At 39.2% G+C, this 24,714-nt stretch overlaps 1 protein-coding gene and 1 long non-coding RNA gene across 2 annotated transcripts in view; one reads left to right on the forward strand and one right to left on the reverse strand.

Moving 5' to 3' along the window:
• LOC124162844 (methyl farnesoate epoxidase-like) overlaps positions 1-17,246 on the forward strand; it is a 43,527-nt gene extending 26,281 nt beyond the window's left edge. Inside the window, exons 6-10 of the mRNA XM_046539518.1 lie at positions 2,476-2,590; positions 7,111-7,291; positions 8,220-8,346; positions 9,904-10,045; positions 17,022-17,246. Coding sequence (XP_046395474.1) covers positions 2,476-2,590; positions 7,111-7,291; positions 8,220-8,346; positions 9,904-10,045; positions 17,022-17,203 — 747 coding nt within the window. The 3' untranslated portion in view covers positions 17,204-17,246. The remainder of the gene's footprint in view (positions 1-2,475; positions 2,591-7,110; positions 7,292-8,219; positions 8,347-9,903; positions 10,046-17,021) is intronic.
• A 4,435-nt stretch (positions 17,247-21,681) lies between these two features.
• LOC124162256 lies at positions 21,682-22,640 on the reverse strand. Its single transcript, XR_006865521.1, has 2 exons — positions 22,571-22,640; positions 21,682-22,494 (listed from the first exon to the last, which is right to left on the reverse strand). It is a non-coding gene; the product is annotated as an uncharacterized LOC124162256 (long non-coding RNA).
• Between the last annotated feature and the right edge of the window lie 2,074 nt (positions 22,641-24,714).

Genomic DNA, 24,714 nt, shown 5'->3' on the forward strand with positions numbered 1-24,714 from the left:
CAATGGGCACAAAATCTTTGACCGCACTCTCAAGGATTGAGTAAAGAAAGTCCACACCTTCTTCCGGAGACATAGAAGCAAGGATACCCCAGGGTATGAGGTCGAGACAGCGATTTATGTCGTCCCAACATGCCTTCGACCAAGCAGGGAATGGCTTAGGGGGCGGGGTAGGAACCCCGTGGTGCTTCTTGGAACGTTGGACGAGGAACACTGCATCGAGGGAGTCGTGGTCGGAGTCGAAAATATTTTGCCCGGGGGTGACTGCCTCAGGGGCAATGGTCGCAAGAAGTAAGTCCAGCGTTGCCGCATTTCGAGTTCCGTGTAGGCAGTATTGAGGAAGGCCAAGAGCATTTACAAAATTTTGAAGAAAGAAGTCATCATGGGCGTTGGTTGGACAGCCGCTTGTTGGATTGTTCCATCGAATTGAAAGATTAAAATCACCAACCAGAATTACAGGACCTAGGTTTATAGCTCTAAACACAGAGTCTAGACAATGTTCCAGAATAGTAATGTCACTGTTAGGGGGACGGTAAAAGCAACCAACATAGATTTTACATGCCTTAGAGTGTTCACCTGAGACTAGTCACACCTCACTCCATATAACCTCACAGTCCGTTTCCAGGTCCAGGCGGCGTTTTGATAGATAGAGATTTTTGGCAGCAAGGAGCACTCCTCCTCCTCTTGACGGTCGATCTCGGCGATAGATATTGTGCGAGTTCACAAAGGATAATTCAGTGTCAGGGACTGAGGGGTTTAACCAGGTTTCAGAAAGGGCAATGATATCAAATTGGGAGAGCTCATGGGCGTGTGTGTCACAGTCGCCAAGTTTGGCCTTGATGCTTCTCACATTTTGATAATAAAGGTGCACTTGAGGGACACGAGAAGGGCCAGGGTTAAGACTGACATCCCCTGAGAGTAACACAATGAGGAGTATGACCATTCCAGCGTGAGGGTAGCGCGGGAGTTTTACCCGGGAGGGCTCAGGCACGCGCCGGGAATCGGACCGAGGGCCTCTCGGGCTAGGAAGGCCACGTCGGGAGAAACCACATGATGAGAAGGCGGAAAAAAGATACCTCCGATAACTGAATATCTCTTGAGGATCTTGAGGAAAAACAACCAGGGAGTGATCACAACACGAAAGAGCACAAACTCGCACAGAAATATTCAACCATAGTAGTGTTGCAACAACAAAAACACTGAAAGACAGACGAGCGAGAGATGCATGCGTCTGGCTACTGGCGGCCATTTTGCCGAACTCCAAAGACCTTTTAAGAAAAATAATATTTTTTCAAGGAAATAATTTTAAAAACTAATAAATAGCTGTTACAGTTTCCTTAATATGTTGATTTTATTCACCTTTTCCATGCTTAAATCTTACCTAAAACTTGAACAAACATGGATTGCCCCCCCTCCCCCCTTAGTTTTCATCCTGGGTACACCCTTGATGGTATACACACACAATGCCCTAGACGCAAAAGGTGTGGTTCTCAATATACTGGCTTCTCATAAGTTGAGGAAATATATTTGTTAACTATGAAATTAATAACAACCAAACTTTCGATATAATATACCAAAACAATAAGTAATTTCCTGCCTTATAATTCTCCGCTTTTCATTTGAATACACTTTGATGTAATCAAATGTTTGTTCATGTGGAAAGAAGACATAAAGAAATAGACATTTCAAGAATTACTTTCTACATTTCCTACCTTATCTTTATCAGTTTTTCGTTTTAATTCCTTCATCTTCTTTTCCAATTTAGATTCTCTTGCTTGCATAAACAAAGGTGTTACTATGATTATTTGTTTCTATGATCGCCGCGCTGCCATTGGATCTTGGTGGCCATTTTTTGAACTAATCCTCATACTCAATTTTAATGGAATAGACAGTAAAATAATTGGAAATTTAGTGTTTTCATAATTTTTCCTGGGGTTTCAGATAATTTTAGAGGGGGTCTTCATAAGACTTTTTGTCGTATCTCGTCTCGTTCACCCCAAACATTTGTATGAGTGAGTGAATGAATGAATGAGTGAGTGAGTGAGTGGTCGTCAAGGGGCTTTATGGTATATAGATATAGATTATAATGGCATGAAACATTATGCTGGGCTCCAAATGTCTTTTTAAGTGAGAGGGCATAAAAAAGATATAGTCAGAGGAGGCATCGAGAAAGTTTCTCGCTTGTTTGTGTTGTGCAGACCATATTCTTCTCAATGGAGAGCATTGTCAGAGCACTTCACCATTCCTGCAGTATAGTTTTTTATAGAATGGTTGAAATTGTTAATATAGTTGTTGTCAATAATTGGGAGAAATGATGCACAAATTAACAATGATGCATAAATGTGAAAGTGGAATGCAATGCATAAATCCTAAGTTTTATCATTGGAGCCACATTTATGGCCAGTTTTTGATTTCATCACATGACAAAAACAAATTTTTTTCCTGCCGTTATCCTTCATTATTTGTTTACAATTTCAGGGAGAGATGGATTCTCACAAGGAAGTCATTGACTACGATCACCCTCAAGATTTCATGGATATTTATCTGTGTGAAATAGAAAAGCAGAAAGATAGTCTGGACAGGATATTTAATGGTTAGTACAAATTTTTACCGCTGAAAATGGATAATTTTTTCAATTTTTTAATTAAAAAATCTTTTGTCAAATATTTTTATTATAGTTATCCTATATTAGGTATGTTTGGTTGGTAGATAGGACATTATTGAGTCATATTTTCAATTATACTTAACCCTTTCACTACTAATGACAAAAATATGCGGTAAGACGTTTCCTGACCCGGGAGACAAAAGCTGTATATTTTCGTCGGAGTTTTTCCTATGCAGGCCGACGAATAATGAGAATCTATGTTTCCTCGCTCCCTCCCTTTCATGACAATTGCGGGTTTGCAAAGTCTTAGTTTCGCGATCCAGCACAATGGGACATAGGTCTTACCCTTGAAATCCGGAGTTTTCCCGGCATTCATACTTAGCCGTCACGTTTTCGCGTGCTTGAAAATTTTTACTTTTCATTTAATCGTGAAAAATAGATATTGTCATTTAAAAATCTAAAAGCTTGAAATTTTTACTCCAGGAGTAATAATCTTTCGATTTAGGCAATAAAAAAATAATGGGAAACCACCCTATTGTTCATTCAGTCAGTTTGCAAGATAAATATTAGTTCCTTTCTCAAAAAATATGAAGTAAGAATTGAATTCTTTGTCCTTAGATTAGCATTTAAAATTTGTAAACGAAATTCTACCATAAATATTAACTTATATCTCATTTTCAGTATAATCATCAACATTTATGCATTAAATCCATTAATATTGATGTTAGAGCTTTGTTCAAAATTTGACAATTAACACGTTCCCTGCCACGCGCCGCCATAGGGCGTCTCACATAACTTCAAATTCGAGTTAGTGAGACGCCATATGGCGTCTCGCATTGCTGCTGGACGCAACTAGTGAGACGCCAATGGGCGTCAAAGTAGCGTTTTCGTTGAATCATCAAGCGATGTATAGAACTTGAAATTTAAGTTAAATTTCCTTATGCACTGACGAGACAATGTTATCTTCTGTGAAGGGAGGGTATTGGTAACACATTTTAGCTCGAATTTCATTTTTTTTTGTCTTCGGTTTCTCATGTTTTTTTCGAGAGTGCCATTTTTCAATGGCTATATCATTCTATGTTTCAAGTGGAAGCTTGAGGTAATATATCTCCACACAATATTTCAATTTACATTTGCAGAGTTTTTTTCTTTCTTTTCCTTCCCTCAGTTGTCGCTTATACCTAACCGAGTGAGGAGCGTATCATTATACCAAATTTATTCTGTGTCTGTGCCTTCGATACGGAAGTGATAACCAGTCTAGTGAATATATCATGTGTACTCCGTCACGCATTATTGGGGGAAAGAAACGTTTTAACGAAGAAGAAATCGAGCATATGTTTCATTCTGACAATTCGGCTTCCACCAACGACCTTGAAGGATTTTCTGAAGGAGACACCGCTAATTCAGGGTGTCTGAGGAGTCGTATGAATCCTCAGAGTCAGGTAATCTTTCTTCTTCTAATACAGGTATGATTCCTTATTCCATTTTTTTATTCACATTCTAATAACTCCTGCTCAGTGGCGCCGACTCCATGGGGCCTGAGGGGGCCCGAGCCCCCCCAAGAATTCGTTACAGATGTGAGGAAAAAATGTATCATGCTTGTCAATTTTCCCCGGAGTGTCCAGATATCGAGATTCGAGTGATCAGGGTTCTAATGTCGATCATATGACTCTTCTAAAATGCTTAAAAACATAAAATTAACTACTTATTAAATTTACAGAGACAGGGTCCCCGGTTTGGGCCCCCCCATTATTTTTTGTAAGTCGGCACCCCTACTCCTGCTGTAATGTTTAGATACTTCTAGTGATTTGATTCATCCCACGCTTATGGAAAGAAATGTTGGGAGATAAGTCTCATTTTGTGGGTACCATTAGGAAAACTAGGAAAGGGCTGTTAAGAGAAATAACGACTGCTAAATAAAAGAAAGGCATTTCAGTGCTATGAAAAACTTGTGGAGCAACGGTAAAGAAATGGAAAGATCAGCGCGACGTATTCATGATCTCCACCACCATCAGACAGGAGATAATTCCAACGGGGAAAGAAATCGAAGAGGGGAAGTGGTTACTAAGCCAAAGATGGTGATTGAGTACAATAATATAAAGGGAGGAATTGACATTGCTGACACCCTTTCGTTGTATCACTGCACCCATCGAAAAATAGTAAGGTGGTACCACAAGGTGGCCGATGATGCTCTTTTTGGGACTTGCATTGTTAATGCATTTATACTGTGGAATGAAACACGGAATCCAGGTGCCCACATGATCTCTCTCCAGCAGTTAAGACGATAAATTATAGAAGAATGGCTGCATATTCTTCGGGATTCCGTTGATAGGGTCTAAAAAAATTGACGCACTACCTGGTAAATACAAATAACACTGAAGGAAGTCTTCGAAGTCTGGTAATTTAGAGGATAAAATTATCATTACATAAAATCGAGAATTAGTATTTTTTGCACTATTTTTAGCGCTGTTTCTTCATTTTAGAAAATCCCGTGTTGGCTGTCGTGGATGTTACAAAGAATTCTTGCAGACGATGAGTCGCAAAGTTGCCCTAAGTAAAGCCAAACGTGTTTCTACAAAATTTATGATCTCTCCGGATCAGCCGTACCTAAGCCTCCCAAGTATAAATCATTGCACTAATCATCTCCGGATACGATAGCAAATATTATTAAAAGCATAATCAACAATTAAAATTTGTTTTAACATAATTTTCAACCATAGCTTTTGAGTGCATACTAAAAAGTTGGAACGCAGATCCAATTGCCTGAGCCGCCAAATGGCGTCTCATCAAATTTTAGGCATTGTCAAAAGTGGGGAGACGCCCTATGGCGTCACACGTGACTAAAGTTACAATCGATAGCGCATCACATAATGAGTGTAAATATACCGAGAAATATTAGTAAAACCCGGAGATAGGCTCAATATCATTATTGCCGTTTGGTAATAGGTTCGAAAATATTCGCCTGGCACACGCGGAATGACAGTAGAATTCGGGCCTGGCAGCGAACGTGTTAATAGAATGAACTGAGGGATTCAGTTCGAAGTCTGCAATTTACATGCAATCAACAATTATCCATACATGTAGCTAATTTTTATGAACAAAGCATGAGTTGACTGCTAATTAATGCGGCTGGTAGGGTTATAAATCTGGAAAGGTGGGAGCCCCAACTACCCTCGGAGTCCGAGATAATACAGAGTCCCCACTGGGAAGGGTCAAAAAGGTTGGTGCTGAGAGTGTGTGATTATCCGCGAGACCCTTCTTAACGAATGTCCTCGAATTACGATTAATGTCCTGTAAAAATGCTCCATACAGAGGGGATGGAAGAGTGTCTTGGTGCTCAGTCTAGCAGTCATGATAAGGAGAGAGCTCCACAAACTTTCCCCCAGTGACCCATGTCCTTCGGGGAAATCATTAACCCATACCAGCACCTTCCACAGCCAGACTCAACGACCTTCCATAGACTATTGTGATTTAGAAAACTCAATGTACCCCGCTAATCCTATCTTTCTTCCCCAACACCGCCACCTTCTTTAGCTCTCGTCTCCTCACCCACTTTAACCCCGCCCTCCCCTGGCTGGTCAGATACCTACCCTCACAGGAAAAACTCTCGTCCCAAATCAAGGCTGCCCCTCTCCCCCACCCCGTCTCCCTATTTCAGTTCGTGTTTAACCCTCACCCCCGCTCTTTCAACCAGTCCTTTTCCTTTCCGATAGATGTCCTCACAGTCACTTGTGTACTTTGTGTATAAATGTATGATGCATGCAAGATCAGTCACCTGACGATGTAACCTAGTTATGAAACCCGGGTCGTGTCCATAATTAACCTTACAAGGTTTTATTTCCTTACTTCTAATGTGGAGAGGTTTCACAAAGTAAAGCCTGAAGTTATTAGTTATACTTCAAAAAGGTTAACCTTTCTCCTTCCTGTCCCGCCCAAAACTGGCCTAAAACAATTCCCCTTCAAGTGTGAAGTGAAAATACCTTGTAGCCTCACTGGTAGAAATGTTTTTCTCCCCAATGAGGAACTTACGGACAAAAGATTCCTTTAACCTGCTAACTAAAATATAACTTCATATGAACCATTATGAAGAGTTTTATTAAAAAAATTGGATATATTTTCAAAAAATAATAAAAACAATAATACCTTATATGTCTGAATATAGTCCCCGCTTTTATTCCAAAAATGCCAATGGTAAAAGTAAAGAAGGGACTGTATTCAGACACATTTTGAAAATGTTTCCCATATTATTCGAAATTCGAAGCCTCAAAATTAGGGGGGGGGGACTATATTCAAAGAAATACGGTACTTCTTCCCAGGCAATGTGCTTATCATGTCTCTTCCCTTGGTAAATCTGTACAAAAAAATATTTTTTTTAGCCATGATTGTCTGGATTGAGCATGCTCATGAATGACAATTCTTTATACGTAGCTACATACATATGTATTTTGCTTGTTGTAACTCTAGAGATGGTTTTATGCAAGCATTTTATGGACTATTTTTAATTGCAGTGACTCAGCTGAAAGAGGTTTGCGCTGAATTATTTATGGCTGGCACTGATACCACAACAAACAACTTGTCCTTTGCCATTCTGAACATGATATTATACCCTAGAGCACAAAGAAAGGCTCAGCAGGAAATTGATGAAGTTATTGGAAGAGATAGACTGCCGTCGCTAAGTGACAGGGACAGGTAACACATCACTCCTTATTCATTTGTTGATGACAATGATAGTTTGTAAATCTTGGGGAGAATTATTCAGATAGAACTAAAATAAGACCAATCCAAAATGAACATCAGAATTATGTATACGTATTATTTCAATCAGTGCCGCAGCGAAAGGGGGGGGGGATTGGGGGGATAAAACCCCCCCCAGAGCTCACAGAAATTTTTAAGTTAAATCTATTTTACCTAATTGGATTAATATTACTTATAGAATAGTGTAAGGATTAATAAAATATCCCTCAGAAGGCAGTCAAATTCACCATTTTGAACCATATATCTTAATTTTTTTCTGGCAGAAGGCCTCCGCACCTCCTGCTAACCCTGGCGGGTATGCAATACCCTAAGCCCCCCAATATTAGTTGTGCCTGAAACCCCCCCCCTAGCCTTAATTCCTACCTGCGCTCCTGATTTCAATCTCATTGTGGTTTAATGTCGGGATGGACGGATCCAGGATTTTTCTCGGATCCAGATTCGGATGAGATCCTTGATTTTTGGAGCCGGATCTTTCGGATCGGATGTTTTCAGATCCAAATGCATTTTCAAATTCCTGATGCTGAGATTCCTCTGATGATTGTTCAATCTCCTGGGAAGAGTCACACTATCTGGCAGTCGTATTTTGCCTTTTCTATTTTCCATGGCTAACTTCTCCTATGTAACTGAGAGAGCTTTCAAATAAAATGGTTCATGAGTTGCATTCACTGAAGCTATTATTCAAAATTTCGGATCCAGATTCGATGTCTTCCGCGACTTTGGATCCGATGTATACGATGAAGGGCAATATCCGCGGATATGTATTTGGATCCGAGGTATCTGATCCGACCATCCCTAGTTTAATGCTTTTATTTCTCTGTTATCTTTCTCTAGATATTCTCAATGAAATTAAAATTATTCACAGGCTCCCATACGTTGAGGCAATAATTCAAGAAGTCCTTCGACTCAGCTCTGTTGCTCCAACTGCCTTTCCACATTCTGTGGTGACTTCTGAAAAGCATGTGACATTTAGAGGGTACCACATACCGAAGGTAATTATGAAACCAGTTGCCTTATTATTAGTCTCTTTCAAAATGACTATTAAAACATTTTTGTTGCCAGTGCTTACTATTAGACCAGTGAGTCAAACATAGAATTCCACTACAGAAAAATTCATCGGTAAATTTAGGTGAGAATGTGTTTCCTTGCCCATGGTCTTTAGGGCTGGAGTGGGTTAATGACAGCTAAAACTTGAGCTCCTCCCTCTGTGAATTGCAATTAACCCCTCAAGCATGCATGACGCAACATATGCGTCCTCGCTATTCCGTTCCTATACGGTGCTTTAATCGCAGGTATTTAAATCGCCCAGGGTGCTTTAATTCGGAGGCACTGAAGCTTTCGTGCAGACATTAATTAAAATATTTTTAGCATCGTAATCGATCACCGCAAAAATTTCAAAAAAATACATTCTCAAAAAATTGTTCGAACTCGATAATTATTAATACGTACTTACAATTATCAGCGCCGTTTACTTTTGTCTGCTCCCTCTATGCCGTGTTTAGTGGTTGAACAGTCTGCGGTGTTTCTCAAAACAGGGTCCAACACAGGTTCCTGGGCAGTTTTACATCTGTATCTTATCTCTTTATGTTTTTCTCACTCACTAGACACTTTCTTCTTTCAATCCTATATGTTTCAATTTGCGGGTTTTGTTGAACAAAATGCCATCTGGTCGATCGAGCACATTCCGTATCGGTATGCGAGAGCCGTCCTTTGTGCTATTCTAAATTCCTTCCTGCTATGATGTTGTTCACTAAGATTCAAATATTCAATAATGGGTGAAATGTTATAGTGGTTAGGATCTTTTTTTACAACTTCCTTACTCTTTCTATCTACAAAACAGAGAAATTTAGTGAGCAATGAAAACCTTTCCTTTCCCATTACATTGAGAAAAAATTGAGTTTCGAATACATGTTTTCCGATAAAATATATTCTGAAGCTTGGTATCTTATTTATTCCCATCGATATAAGCAAACCTAGAAATGCTATTATATCCACTAGAGTTGTCAAAGTCCTCAAAAGTTTATATTATGTATAGCCGATTTAGTTTTCTATCATTCTATCATAACGTAGAGTGTAAACATCTGCAGTGCAATGATTTTATGCATCATCAGGACTGTCATCAAGGTTAACCATCACCGAATTTATATACTTCATTTGTAAAAGCTTTGGAGGCAGGGTGAGGGAAATTTAGGAATTTTTCCTTAGGAAAGTTTAGGAAAATCTTGGGTTCAAAATGAAGTAAGGTTGGCAGTGGGATGGGGTTAGCTATGACTGTCTGAAGGGTATGTTAGGGGTTAACTGCGGGAGATTAAGGAGTGATATTTTCAGGTCCAGGAAATTTAATTTTTCGTTATCTTGAAGCTCTATAACTTGTCCTGCACAGCTGTGCTGGCTGACTTGAGGTGACCGCCTAGCTCACTTATAAGTCAACCCATTTCATTCATGATTGATACATAACTGATATGGAATAGTATCATGTGATTTCAAGGCTGATATATTCTCCCAAAGTTTTTTTTAAATCATATTAATTGCATCATTCCTTGTTTTAGGGTTCAGTTCTTATCATAGACTTCTATGGTGTACATCATGATCCAGAGATATGGAAATGCCCTGACATGTTCATTCCAGAAAGGTTTCTGAGGAAGAATGGAGGCGATATCCTCAATGAAGCCATTTACCCTTTCAGTGGAGGTGAGTGTAAATTTCTTTGCTGTTATAAAATACCCCAGCCGGCACAGCCCATACCGCATCTATATGTGAAGTGGATGCAATGCGTGACAGAATGCGCTAGGTACCAAATATCCTTCTGCCATCCTTGCGCCCACAGATATATACAATATATTGTATATATCTGTGGTTGCGCCTATGAATGCCATATTTTTCATGATGTGGTTTAATACTTAAAAATATCTGCAAGTCCTCGCATTAATTATTATAAAATTTCAAGAACTATTATTATTATAATTATTCATTGTATTCAAGATTTTCACGGACATACGGAACTACCAATGACTACAGCAGTAGGTATGGACTTGTCGTCTTGTAGCCATCTATCCCTATCTCAACGTGTTGGAGCCTCGTAGATAGAGTGTTGTGTTGGGTATGTTTTATAGTGATATTTTTTAATTCTGACCATTGCAGCAATTTTGACTAATCTCCCGGTGTCGACCCTCGCTCACTCATAGGCCTGTACTCTCCTGGATTTGAAATCTGCGTTTGTTTTGTACTGCGATGGATAGCGATGTTGTACCTCGTAGATTGAGTGTTGTGTTGGGCGTGTTTTATAGTGATATTTTTTTATTCTGACCATTGCAGCAATTTTGTCTAATCTCCCGGTATCGACCCTCGCGCACTCATTGGCCTCTACTTTCCTGGATTTGAACTCTTGCGTTTGTTTTGGACTCCGATGGATAGCAATGTTGTACTGAAGTTCTCATATGTTGTCTTGTGTACGCCTGTATTCCTGTGTTCGCCTGCCTCTTGTTTTATGCTGAGTCATTAAAGTTATATTCATGAAATAAAACGTGCTCTGATTTATCCCGAGTAGTGTAAAACAATCACGAGATAAAGAGAACCAGACAAGCAATATAGGAATACTAGTATGACCGAGTTCAATTTTCCGCCGTTAGATGGCAGCACTTTCGTGCATCCTCATCCTCACGGCATCTCTCTAAGTGCGGCGGTTCATCCCCTCGGCGGTGGACCGGCATATGGATGGCATCTGTATAAAAGGATGCACTCATACTCTTTGCATCTGGATGACATCCAGCTGCCAAAAAGAAATTTGATGGTTTGTGCCGGCTGGGACCTTATCCATAGCCATTGAGACCAGCCAGGATGTGATGTTAGCTGGATATTTGCTTTGGGGAGGGCTTGGATGGTATAGGGATAGCCTACTCTGGTAATTTGCCGTGTAATTCTGGTAATTTTAAATGTGTGTTTACATGTTGAGTGCAATGATCTGTGCTAAGCGCAATTTTGGTTTGTATGCTACCAACAATAGTATTCACGACCACTACACCAGGAACTCTAGCAGTTTACATGTAAAGTTCATCAGAACCAGTAAAACCAGCCTTTCCACCCTTAACATGGGACTACTACTATACAAAAAGCTTCCTAGAAACATTAAGAGCTTGGAAAAAATGTCTAGTTTTAAATTTATGGTGAAGGAGTTCTTTTTGATACATTTATCTTATTCTATTGACTAATATTTAACTATGTAAATATATTCTGTATGGGTTATGTTTATTATTATTTTTTTTTAATGTCTTTTTTGTAACTAAACATTGATGTGCCGTATATCATGGAACATGTATGTACCTAGATCCCCAGGCAAATAAGTATTATAATTACCCAAGTAACATATTTGGTTGGCCCTCTGTTGGCAGATGGTGGGACACAGCGGTTGGCCCATGGTATGATTTGGCCACCTCGCCAACCGTATCCCAACCAACGATTCCCCAACGATGGGCCAACAGAGCATTACAGTCGGGCCTTCGTATTCCCAACCACAGGCCAACCCCTCTCCAACGATACACCGTTGGCCCTTTTAAATTCTGCCATTCGTTTCCCAACAAAAGCTATATTTTACTGGCATTTCTCATTTTTATAGAATGAGAGTTAAATTAATTTACCTTCTCACTTGATATGATACCGGTAGATAGAATCTTTACCTTTAACTCCCTATAAATCAAAATGAAATTAAATACATTAACAATCAATGCTATAGGACAAACTAAGGTTACAGTGGTTAAAAGTGGAAAACAAAAATCAATATCAGTTCAGAAGGTCCCCAACTTTTATTTTCACAAATTAGGACAATTTTTATTAGGACAAAATTAGGAAAATTTCAACAGCACCTTTCCATATTACAATATGGCACACACAAAAACTGTCCACCTTCTTTGTAGGGCAACAAAACACACTTAGATAAAATCTGGGTGGACTGTAATTTGCATCCAGGTACTAATTTTTTTACTACAAATATACCAATGGTACCACTTCTAAGAGGTAATTCAAAGAAATCCTCCTTAATGTCAAACATGTCACACTGCAAGATGTACACCCCTGAGTTATTTGATTCAATTGCCTTCACAATTCCTATTCTCTGGTCTTCGGTAACGAAATTGTTAAGTTTAATCCATTTTACTTAATTGGATTAATAAGTGCAAGATTTAGGGATATTAATAGGAATAACAGATTGAGTATAGATACACTGATTGAGTATAATAGTTGATGTAGTTTCCATAAAATAATAATTGTGCAGTTGTTATTTAGGTTTACTCATACAAATTCAATCTCATTCTCTTCAGAGAGGACTAAATCACTCACTTTGTCCATTGAAACACTGTTTTCATTAAAACTTCCACTTATACTAGATATGCCACAATCTGAAAAAATATACATATCGATCTATCTAAATCAATGATGAAAAGTTTAAAATTCCACGAAACTATCTGTTTAAGGTAACATGATTTTAGGAATGCCAGTTTTGTAAGACTTACCAAATGAGGTCAATGCCTTATTTTTGTTAGAAGCACTCGACTTATTTTATTTAACTGCTATCTCAAAGACAAAGCCCTAACAACCAAACAAGTCTTGGTTGTTAGGTTGCTAGGGAAACATGTGAACCGTATCCTGCAACGTATGCAATCGAGGTATACATCGTGCTTATTCACGGCCCATATCGAACTTCCATCGGTTAAGTTAGACTCGAAACAGACAGATCTTATAAGTCTACAATTTTTCATGTGTCCTCCGGGATATATATACTAACAAGTCGCATTAAAGAAGCCTCCGCTTCTTGGAACCATTTATGTCAAAAACCATGCTGAAAACACCAGAAAATTAGCAGAACATTACTTAAAAAAGAGTTATACATGATTTCCAAAAATTATCTTAAAATATATTCTTAAAAAAATAACTTAAAATAATTATTCTGCCTGCACATAGTCGGTAGCACTGACTGTCAAAGCAAGCGATTATGCCATCCCTATTTTTTAATGAATAGATGCTACCGATCCGATAGCCACTTGATATGATAAATCGATTACAATGGAATTTCGCCCATCTCTACTTTGAAGATCTTGCCGGAATTCTGTTTGCAGCTCTCATGGCGGAAATTGAGGAAATGGTATGATGTCCCAACGGTGGCCCAATGATAATCCATTTCGTAGGGCCATCGTTGGAGATTTCCGTTGGGCCAACAGCATAAACCGTTTCGTTGGGCCGACGAACAATATCTGCGTTGGGCCAACAGCGGAATTTGGTAGGCATATCCACCCACAATGAGCCAACCGTGACTACGGTTCCCCAACCGAGGCCCAACGGTCAATGTTACTTGGGTATTATTTGCCTTCTAATGGCATGCATAGGAAATCCATACATTTCATTTAGTAACCCATAAATTTTGTTAATATAATGACTGTGGTGGAGTTCTTAGTTTTGAGCACCACCACAAAGGACAGCCACCTGGATGTGGTCCATGCCAATGCCACAAGGATACGCGGAGGCCAGCGCCAGGACGGTGCAGTGAGAAAGATGCTCACGGAAAGCCAATGGAGAAGGACTTCCATGCGCGAGAGATGTTAGTACACATCTGTATCATTTGCCATCGGAATAAACGTTCGGTATTATTTCCGTCTACATTATTGAAGTGAGGTTAATTACGGAACTATCCCAAACCCCTTCTATGATGAAATTAATCTAACAGATCTAATGATGAACTTGCAAGGAACTACCCCAAATTTGTTGTTTACTGCCTTCATAACAACTACATATTTCCTTTACAACGGGGTTATATATGAATAAAGAAGTGGCGTGGCAATGAGTTATCTGCTTTCTCCCATCAGAGCCAATTAATATATAGATTTGTTGAGAGGAAGGCACTTGACAAAAGTGAAGATAAACCATTGTGCTGGTTAAGATATAAAGATGACACTTTAGTGATCTGGCCACATGGAAAAGACAAACTGGAGGCTTTCCACGAGCATCTCATTGCAATACATCCAGACTTCACATTCATAAAAGAACTTGAAGAAGGAGGTTGTCTCCTTTTCCTAGATGTCCTGGTTCAAAGAAAAATGGATGGAAGCCTTGGCCACTCAGTGCATAGAAAGAAGACCAACATCGACAGGTATTTAAATTCAACGTAACATTACCATCCACAACAGAAGGCCTGCTTCATAAAAACGCTAACCCACCGTGCCAAAATCGTATGTGATGCAGAGCATATCCAAAGTGAAATGTGACACTTTATGTGGGCTCTGAAATGTAATGGCTAGTGTCTCATTCATAAAAAGAGCGATGAAAGAGAGACAGCCGCTTCAAAATGACGACCATAATAAGAAAAGGCCATTTGGAATATGCAAAACTGCCATACATCTGAAGAGATAGAATAACAAGAATCCTTCGGGAAGGCAACATCAAGACTTGCTTCTGCATGGTGAAGAAAATTAAAAATGTCCTACCTTCATCGAAGGATAGCCATCCTCCTCTTCAATCTGTGGGATTGTGTGAGGTTCCCTGCTGCTTTGGCAGAAGCTAGGTGGGACAGAGCAAGCGATCTATCTCCCTAAGGCTAAAAGAGCATGAAAGAGTGATGCAGCTTCATTAATGGGACGCATCAGCTGTTGCTGAACATTGCACAACTAGCCCTGGGCATAAAACAGTGTTTAACCATGCATGGGTGTTGGTGAAGATGGAAGATTACTATCCCCACCTTATACCTGAAGCTGTCGAAAGATCAAAAGGCCAAATAATTTCAATAGGAAGGATAGTTATAACGTAAGCCGTGCATGGAAAGGGTTCCTGGCCTAATCTAATGCCCAACAGGTATCGCCTTCTGTGGGAAATTCAAATTGGGACAACAGTGGGGCAACAGATCCTATATCAGATCGAGAAGAGAATGGTGCTCTCATTCTTTCAATAACACTCCCAGTTAAAGGAGTGAAACCTTGGGCAAAATATATTTTCCATGCAGATTTTTCCAAAAGGAACTTGCAAGATAATTAACTTGTTTCTTACGGAAATGGCAGTAGCCATTACGGATTGATCTTAGGGGGAATTTTATCCTGAAATCCACCTGATTTTTTTTATTATTTTAAAATTCAGGAGAGAATTGTCAAAAATCTCTAGTTTTGAAAAAAAACAATCTTTTTACTTTGCTCGGTTCACAAATATCTTCATAATCAAATTATGGATATTTGTGATGTGTATCCTCTGCTGGAAAACTCTAAAGAAATTCATCAATTAAATTGGGCTCTTCAAATTCAAACGAAGTTTGTTGAAGTCAAAGAAGTTGGAACTTTATTAAATAACATTAATCATCCTAGAATCCTCATGTTGATCCCTTTAGTATACTCAAAGCTGCATCATGGTCCAAATCAATCTAGTTTCCTATTTTAACTCAATATGTTTGTTGATTTAGATTGAGATTTATATGCAACCTGCAAAAGGTAATTGTGATTATTTATTTTTAGTCTAAAAGTTGTGAAAATAAAGTTTTTCATTTATCTATTTTTGGAAAATACCAACCTTAAAAAAATTGGGTGCAATGAGCTTGTTTGAACCAAATAGAACAAAATAGATGTCAAAGTAAGCATCAAAATATAAAAGGTGGTTGCTGATTGTGATGTAGGATTTGCTGCATACTGACTGAGAAAATTTGACAAACGTTTTCTCTTTGCTGATCTCAAATAATTTGAATGTAAAGGTGGTTTCCATTTCCTCAACAATGATGATATTTGTGGCCATTGTAATTAAACTACAGCTGTTGAATGCTTTTTGATATTACCCACAGTGGCTGATTAAAAGGGAGGAGGACCCCTGTTAGTTTTTTGAAACATTGAAAAGATGGAATCTTTGAGGTTTTATTTCAACCTTTGTAAAGCTTTTATTTGAAGCATGTAATATTTAAAAATACATAATTGCTGGACATATAAAAACCACTTGTCTAGGCATGTCAGTTCTCAGTCGCATTAATGCTGAAAGCTATTGTATACCAAAAAGGTTCCAAAGACAGTAATGAACCCCTCCAGGGGCACAGCTAGGAATTAAGGCTTGGGGAGGTTTAGGTGCAACTAATACTGGGGTGTGTGAGGGTATGGAATACCCATCAGGATAAGCGGCAGGTGCGAGATTTATAAATTGCGGAATTATAATATAAATGGTTAAAAATGGTGAGTTTAACGGCTTTCTGGGGATATTTTATTAATCCTTACGTTATTCTATAAGTAATATCAATCTAATTAAGTTTAATCCATTTTACTTAATTGGATTGATATTACTAATACAATAGTGTAAGGATGAATAAAATATCCCGTAAAACTCACCGTTTTGAACCATTTATCTTTAAAATTCCGCAATTTATTAATCTCGTACCTATCGCTTATCCTGGTGAGTATTCCTACCCCCAAACACCGCGGTATTAGTTGCATCTAAACCCCCCCCCCCAGCCTTAATTCCTAGCTGCGCCCCTGCGCTACGCCACTGAACCCCTCACTACTACCCTCCCCCAAAGCAACACCCTTATTCCTCCCTGATCTGCCAAACTACTCAATTTGCCTGTTCTCAGCTCTATTTTTGTATATTTTTATTTTGTCTAGTACATGAAGTTTTATATTAATATTTACCTGTTATTTTTATTCTCTTTTTGTTTGATATTAAGGCAAGAGAGGATGTCCTGGAGAGACCTTTGCGAGAAACAACATTTTTCTCATTCTTACGTCTATCCTGCAACGATATTCCTTGGAAGTCCCTGAAGGGCAACCACTGCCATCATCCGATCCTATTGGAAACACTGTGCTTTTCCCTAAACCTTTCACCGTCAAAGTTCAGAGAAGATTTTAAAACATTGCAGTGGAGTTGTATAGTGCTGTGTGACTTTTCTGCATAGTGAATGAAAAAATTTGACAAACTTTTACTCTTTGCGGGCCACAAATAATGCAGCAGATGTGGATTTTTGAAGCCTCTAAGGGCTTTTCTGTAACTTTCCGCCCTTGCAGGCTTTTAGTTACCGGTGCTGGATATGTGCACTATTCCAGTGCTAGCATTACTGCTTAGGACGGTGCTCAGCCTATCCTGTTGATGATATTGGTCTTTTGTAATTGTCCCACCATTGCGGGGTATCTGTGGCTAAATCGGCTACATGCCGTTGTTTGCTCTTCTCGACGCTGCTGTAGAAATTCCTAGCTGCTGTTTGTAGTCGTTCCTTCAGCGATGGCTCTCCTGTTAGTTCTTGAAGGACTTCGTTTCCGGCCCATTTCGGCGTTCTTGTGATCATCCTCTGAATTTTCCTCAGACGAAGTTGCAGTTGTCTGAGCGGGCCATCGAAGCTAACTCCCGACCATATAGGCGATGCGTACAGGAGCCTGGGAATGATGATCTGTTTGTGTAACTGGAGACGGTCGTGGACTGTTATGTCCGTTGATGTCAGTAATGGAGAAAGCCTGCTGACATCGGCTGTTGCTCTTCTGCGTAATTTTTGGTGGTGCTCTCTGTAGGTTAGAAATTCATCTAACTCTATGCCTAGATAGGTGGCAGTTTTTGCCCATTGGATGTTTTGTCCTCTGAGTCGCAGTTCAGGGGCCGGTGCTTTCCGTTTTCTTTTCCGGAAGATCACTGCTTGAGTTTTTGTGGGATTCAGTTCTGTGTGCCATTTCCACAAATAATTTGAATGTAAAGGTAGTATCTATTTCCTCAACAATGATGATATTTGTTGGGGAAATGGATAATATTTATTGAACTTTTTTGATATTTTAAACATTGCAGACTGTGGTGTTTCATCAAGATCTCATAAGGCTGGTTTATAGTAAGAAGTGGTGGTAAATTTAAATTCAGGTTTTAACAAAAAAAAAAAAAAAAATTAGTTGCACAGCTTTGGAGCATTGACAAAAGAATAATCGCATACTTGACACCATCTATCATTACTCTGGAGAACTAAAAGAAACTGCTACACATACGGTAGGTATCAGTGGCGCCGACTCCATGGGGCTTGAGGGGGCCCGAGCCCCCTCAAAGATTCGTTTGGGGGGGCGGAGCCCCCTCAATAATTCAAGAAAATAATTAAGTTTTACTATGCTTTGTGAAATCACAAAAAGATATTGGTGATTTTTATTTCCCATGCTTGACGATAGTTACCTTTTAAAATAAATTCAACAATGAGTGTTGAAACAAATAATAGGTTAACTGAATCAAGTGGTGTGAATCATGGTAGTGTTTCGGTGCTGCGACACACTTTGAATTTAACCTCTTCCTGGGGCAAGACCTCCGATATGGGCCCCCCCAATATTTTTTATAAGTCGGCGCCCCTGGTAGGTATTGAAGTTGAGTTGAGCTGCTTCTTTGCTGCAATAATGTCTTTTCCAGAGTTTATTTCTCAATGCAGTATTATATACATGTTATTTTGCTTATCCTGGTATGTATGTATGTCTCGAGATGTCTTTCTCCTAGATTCATGGTTAGACCTAACTGGACACAAATGGAAAACATGAAGACTATGATACTCCATGTTCTGAAATTTCACGCTAGTTACCCTTTTAAATCAAAATGGACCTATCCCCATGTTAATTTTCCAGTCAGTGGCGTAGCCAGGAATTATGTTTGGAGGGGGTCCAAAATCAGGGGGGAAAATATTTTAAAAACAGAGTACTCAGTAATGGGTTTTTAACTAATTTTAACACTTTTCATGATCGAAAAAAGTTCATTTGTTAAAGTGATATTTTGTAAATTCATGATTTTTCAATATTTTGTTTTCTTTCATGAAGGAAAATAACTTTATATTTATTTTCCCCTGGCTACGCCACTGTTTCCAGTTAATTTAGCCAGGGTCCATGTTATTTTTTTCTGTAAATGCCATCATTCACATATGGGCTCTGAAATCTCACTCTAAGTGCTTCCTACAGATAAATAATCGCTAAATTTTCATATAAACTGGGCATAACTGTAATCAGTGGTTTTGCTCATTGATCAATGTGTTTTTTTTAAGCTTACATAGCCACTTAAATGTTATTTGTAGGAAGAAACACATAACCCAGAGGCTCTTTTCACTCTATTCATTCCATTTTAAAGATGTGGAGAAAATAATCAAAATTTTTGGGTGGGACCCCGTGCAAAATATGTACTGATAAAATGGAAAAAAATGTATGTAAATATTTTTCCAAAGCTGTTGATGAAATTCACGAACAATTTTCTTCGGGTCTCAAATCCCTTGTTCAGTAGAATCTCTTCCCATGTAAATAAATATCCCCTTCACCTTCGATGACCCGTCCATGTCAGTGAGCAGTTGACAGATTGACTACAAAAAATATTCACGAAATGAAGTGTTCTTTTATTTACTTAAAACTTATTTGAATAAACTAAATCATCAAAATAACTATTAGTTAGTGATTGATGAATGATTAATTTTCTTGTTGAGGTTGACATATATATTGTCTCAGAATGGCTGCGATTATTTATACAGGGAGTTAAATGGGGTAAATTCTCAAGGATTTTATGTGAATTTATCTAGTTGTATTAGGGCAGATCAAATGGTATGGAGAAATGAAACCCTCTGAAAAACATTAAAGCCTTACCCAAATGGTAGGGGAGCATTTAGCCTAGTGGGCGGTGCTTTGCTACTGACCAAAGGTTCAATTTGTAGAAAAATCTCTGAATATTCTCTAACTTATAGAATGATTCTCCATTTCCCTAATAACAATACAACTCAGGTTTTGACAGTGGTAACTCGTGCAGTCCCAATCATGATGTGTTTTACATTCTCAACCCTTGCAAATGTATTTTGCCTGGCAGCGGTGATGAGTCCTCGCCTATCAAACCGAAAGGTCACGGGCTCGAGCCCCTCCTGAATATCCAGGGTATAGGTGGTTTTAAATGTGCTTGTATCATATTTAATTGCTTGTAATTAGTGGCACCTGTAAGAAGTATAGAAATTATTATCATTATCATTTTAACCCAGGAGGCAATATGTCATCCACATTACAGCCTTTCTTCCATCAACCCTCCTTAATATTAGTCCCATCCAAGGTCTCATGGTAAAAACAATCTATTGAGCATATTCAAATAAAATCTCTGTAATAGTGTCAGCTGGTGGTTATAGGGTATGCATTAGAGATGATGTACGTTGATGAAAAAGGGCATGAAGTTCAAATGAATACTGCTAAATGGCACTGAGTGCATTGACAGACTAGGATCCTGAATGCAGGTAGTGCAGGTGGCAGCTACATTACTACATTACCTGCGAGTTACTCACCAAATATATGCGTGTGCACTCGCGTCGTGTTGAGTCTGCTCCCAGCACCCATTTGAACTTAGCCTGCCCCCCCCCTGCTTACCTCGTCCCGCCCGAGCACCCACAAGCGACATTGAAAATGCAGCCGGCATGATGCCACGGGATCGCACACTTGTAGAGCGGTGAATTCACCAAGGAGATAGCAGTAGCGTTTGGAGCTTCATGTCCCATTTCTATGTGGACAGGATTTTTATCTTTCTCTTTGCAAAGTAATACATAGTTTTCTTTTATAATTCTTTCATCTTTGGGTGTGCACTTGATAACATGCGTATATACACGTGCCCCCACTGCTCTGTAATAAAAATTTTACATTACTGGAGAAATACAGGGAATTATTGTTTGACTGCTATAAGCCATTCATGTCATTATGCTATTAACCCGGGAGTGGTCGCCGCGGGTCGCTCCGACCCGCACGCAACTATTTATATCTGTCCTGTATGTGCAAAGTAACGAACGGTCTTCACTTTCCGTGTAGCTGCTTCTCTAAAACCCTGCTACCATACCCTGTTGAGTTTCTTCAGTTTCCGCTCGTTTGTTGACCTAGTCGTGCATGTGCGGGTCACCCTGACCCGCAGCGACCATTAGCGTTGTCAAAAATTGTGGTTTGGACCTTAGGGTTGGGGTGAGTGGAGGTCGCGATGATGGATGTATGAGTTGAGGACTGGGTTAGGGGCCTTCCGTGGGGTCGGGGGTGGAGGCCCTGGTGTGACATGACTTAGTGCAAGGGCTGCACCTTCAGAGACAAGGGGGCAGTGTTTGGCGTGACATCAACCGAGAAGCATCTATTCTGTTATGTGAACCATTTCTATTGTTAATACAGTCCACTAAGTATCTTTACGCGTCTTTCATTTCATTAAAGTTACCACCAAATATGGCCGAGATCGTGACTTAAAACACTACAGTTGAAGAAACTAAAGCCCTGTTGGGTTTATTGTATTACGCAGGTGTGTTGAAGGCTTCACATCTGAACGCAGAAGAGTTGTGGGAAGAAGTGCGTCTATTCAAGTGTGTAATGTCTTTGAATCGATTTTTGCTTCGAATGCTAAGATTCGATGATAAAAGAACCCGAGTGCAGAGGATGGAAGTGGACAAGTTAGCACCTTTCAGGGATGTTTTTGAATTTGTTGTAAAGGAATGTAAATCAAACTTTTCTGTTGGTGAGTAGGTACACAACAATTGACGAAATGTTGTGGGCCTTCCGTGGAAGGTGCGGTTTCAGGCAGTATATGCGGAATAAGCCTGCGAAATATGGTTTGAAGGTGTTTTCATTGGTTGACTCACGAACATTTTATGCACTCAACATGGAAGTATATCTTGGAAAACAACGCCCGGGACCTCATGAACACATAAGTCAAACACCATCTCCAGTAGTAGTCAGGCTTGTTGAACCGATAAGTGGAAGCAACAGAAACGTCACTTATGATAACTGGTTTTCTAGTACTGCCCTTTCTAATGATCTCTTGCAAAATCAAAAACTCACCACAGTTGGGACAATCGGGAAAAACAAAAAAGAGATACCTTCAGAGTTTTGGAGAACTAAGAATCGAGAAGTACACTCGTTAATTTTTGGTTTTGCCAAAACCTTGACAACACTCGTATCTTATGTCCCAAATAAGAACAAGGTTGTTCTATTGACCTCCACCATGCATCACAGTAAAAGTATTGACAATGCCACAGGAGAACAAAAGAAACCAGAGATAATAACATTTTACAACGCCACAAAAGGAGGAGTTGATGTGGTTGATGAAATGTGTGACAATTACTCTGTCGCCAGAAAGACAAATTGTTGGCCCCTCACAGCATTTTACCATATTTTAGACATCATAGGACTAAACTCTCTCATCATTTGCTCCTGAAATAACAAAGAAAGAAAACTTGTACGAAGGAAATGGCTCAAAGAGTTGGCTACGGAACTAGTTACACCTCACCTTAGAACTCGTCTTCAAGGATCTCTGTCAAAGTCAACCCGTATCAATATTTTGGACATACTAAAAGAAGACATTGTTCGCCCTCCAGTAGAAGTCCTGAACAAGAGAAAGCGGTGTGGACTTAGCGACCGTCAAGGCAACAAGTCGGCTCACAACTGTGCGTCATGCAACATCCCTGTCTGTGGCTAACACTCCAAGCCCACTTGTCTCAACTGTATTGACATGGAATAAATGGTGAGCTTTTTATATTATACACATAGGAACTACACAATATTTTTACACCTGAAAGTTTTGATGTGCTTTTATAAAAAATAAATTTGTGTATCTAATCAAGTTGTGGGTTTTGTAGGTTCACGCGTGGCCAAGATACCTCAACTATACTGACTTTGGGATGCAACTAAACCAATAACTGGACATTTGTAGTGACATAAAGTTGTGGAAGTATATATTAGTTCTTATTGGAAAAATATTATGAAGTAATAGTGGAAGTTTTCTTTTAATCTATGTGATAAACCATGGCTCATTGATATTTCGTTTTTTTTTTGAAGAAAATATGTACAACATTTTCATGCTTCAATAACTTGAAAACTTTTCCTTATAACAATAAGCCATATATTTATCTTTTATTTCTTTATAACCTATGTTCAATATTAAAGAGTGAAAAATTATTGTAAGTAAGCTAGTTAGCCGTTAAATTACTAAAAAACTTGTACTATGACAAAAATCTCATTTTTTGTGATACTTTTTCTTTAATTCCGAAAAAAATATAAAAGCAATAAAATGTCTTTTTTAAACACAAGGTTTGAGTTTATATACCTTGGAACTGAAATGTATAAAGCTATAAAAAAAACAAAAATGTAAATTAAGCTTTAAAACAATTTCTTTTAGTGCGGGTCAGAGTGACCCGCAGCGACCACGTAAGGCTACATGTTAGGCGCGACTACTCCCGGGTTAAGGTACTGATACATTGTGGTGTTCACCAAATAAAGATTTTAAATTTTGAAGTAGAACTAATTTCGTTGTTAAAGAAATGGATGAAGAGGATCAGGTTGGTGTGGTAGTTGGTGTAGTAGTGCTGGAATCCCACCTTGTGGGTCTGGGTTTACATCCCAGCGGTCTTGGATATTTGTCAGATAATGCCCGATCTATGCTTGAAGTGCTTTGTGAAGGGCACAGTGGCGGCTTGCCCATAAGGACTCTCCGACGCCACCCCTCCAAAGATGTGAAAAAGAAAAATATAAATACCCATTCAATTATAATTATACATATAATTAACTAAAGTATTTTTTTCAATCGCATACATCGAAAATGTAGGAAAAACACACAAAAATAGCACGACAAGTTTGCATTTGTAGCCGCAGGGTGCTGGCCAGAACGTCCCAGTCCATCGCCATGCAGTTATATGAAGAGTGGTAGTGGTGGGGGCTGCTGGTGCCATGACGCTTCTAAGCTTGTGCCTTATGGAAGTCTTGGGACGCCGCCCGAGCATGCGCAGAGCGATGTACTTATCTAATGAGATGACATCGCTGCTACGGCTGGCAGCATTATAATCTGGTGTCTACTTGGTGCTGCAGTATTGCAGAATACCTTGTTTTGGTTTAAATTGTATTATTATAAATATTTAAATTCTATTATTATTTTAAATTAAACAAATTCAATACCTAAGTAGCCATAAAAACTCACTAAAATGCACAAAATATTCAATAATTTGACCCCCCGGTGATGAGTGCCCCCCCGAGCATTTGACTCATGAGCCGCCACTGGAAGGGCACCTCAAGGACAGCACATTGTTGCCACCTGTTAAGAGCTGGCGAACACGAATATGGGGTTTCTTTCCACTCTTCCTCCCTTCCCTACCCTCTCCTCATTATGCAAATGAACTCGGCAGAGAATCCCCTCCTCCAAATGCCATTTGGATGAAGGTAATACTTAGTGGAAATTACTAACATTTGGTGTGGTAAATGAAGCAGACTTGCATGCATTTAACGCAGCTGAGTGAATTTTGTAGTTTTTGTTTTATTTTCATTTACCCATTTTAATGTCGTAGCGGTGCATCTAACATAAGTTTGGACCAAGGGGGGAGGGCGAAACGATAGTATGGGAAATTCCTCCCAGCAGGGTGGTTTCGGTGTTTTTGTAAATTT

Source organism: Ischnura elegans, chromosome 7 (assembly GCF_921293095.1).
Source record: "Ischnura elegans chromosome 7, ioIscEleg1.1, whole genome shotgun sequence".
NCBI classification, from domain to species: Eukaryota; Metazoa; Arthropoda; class Insecta; order Odonata; family Coenagrionidae; genus Ischnura; species Ischnura elegans.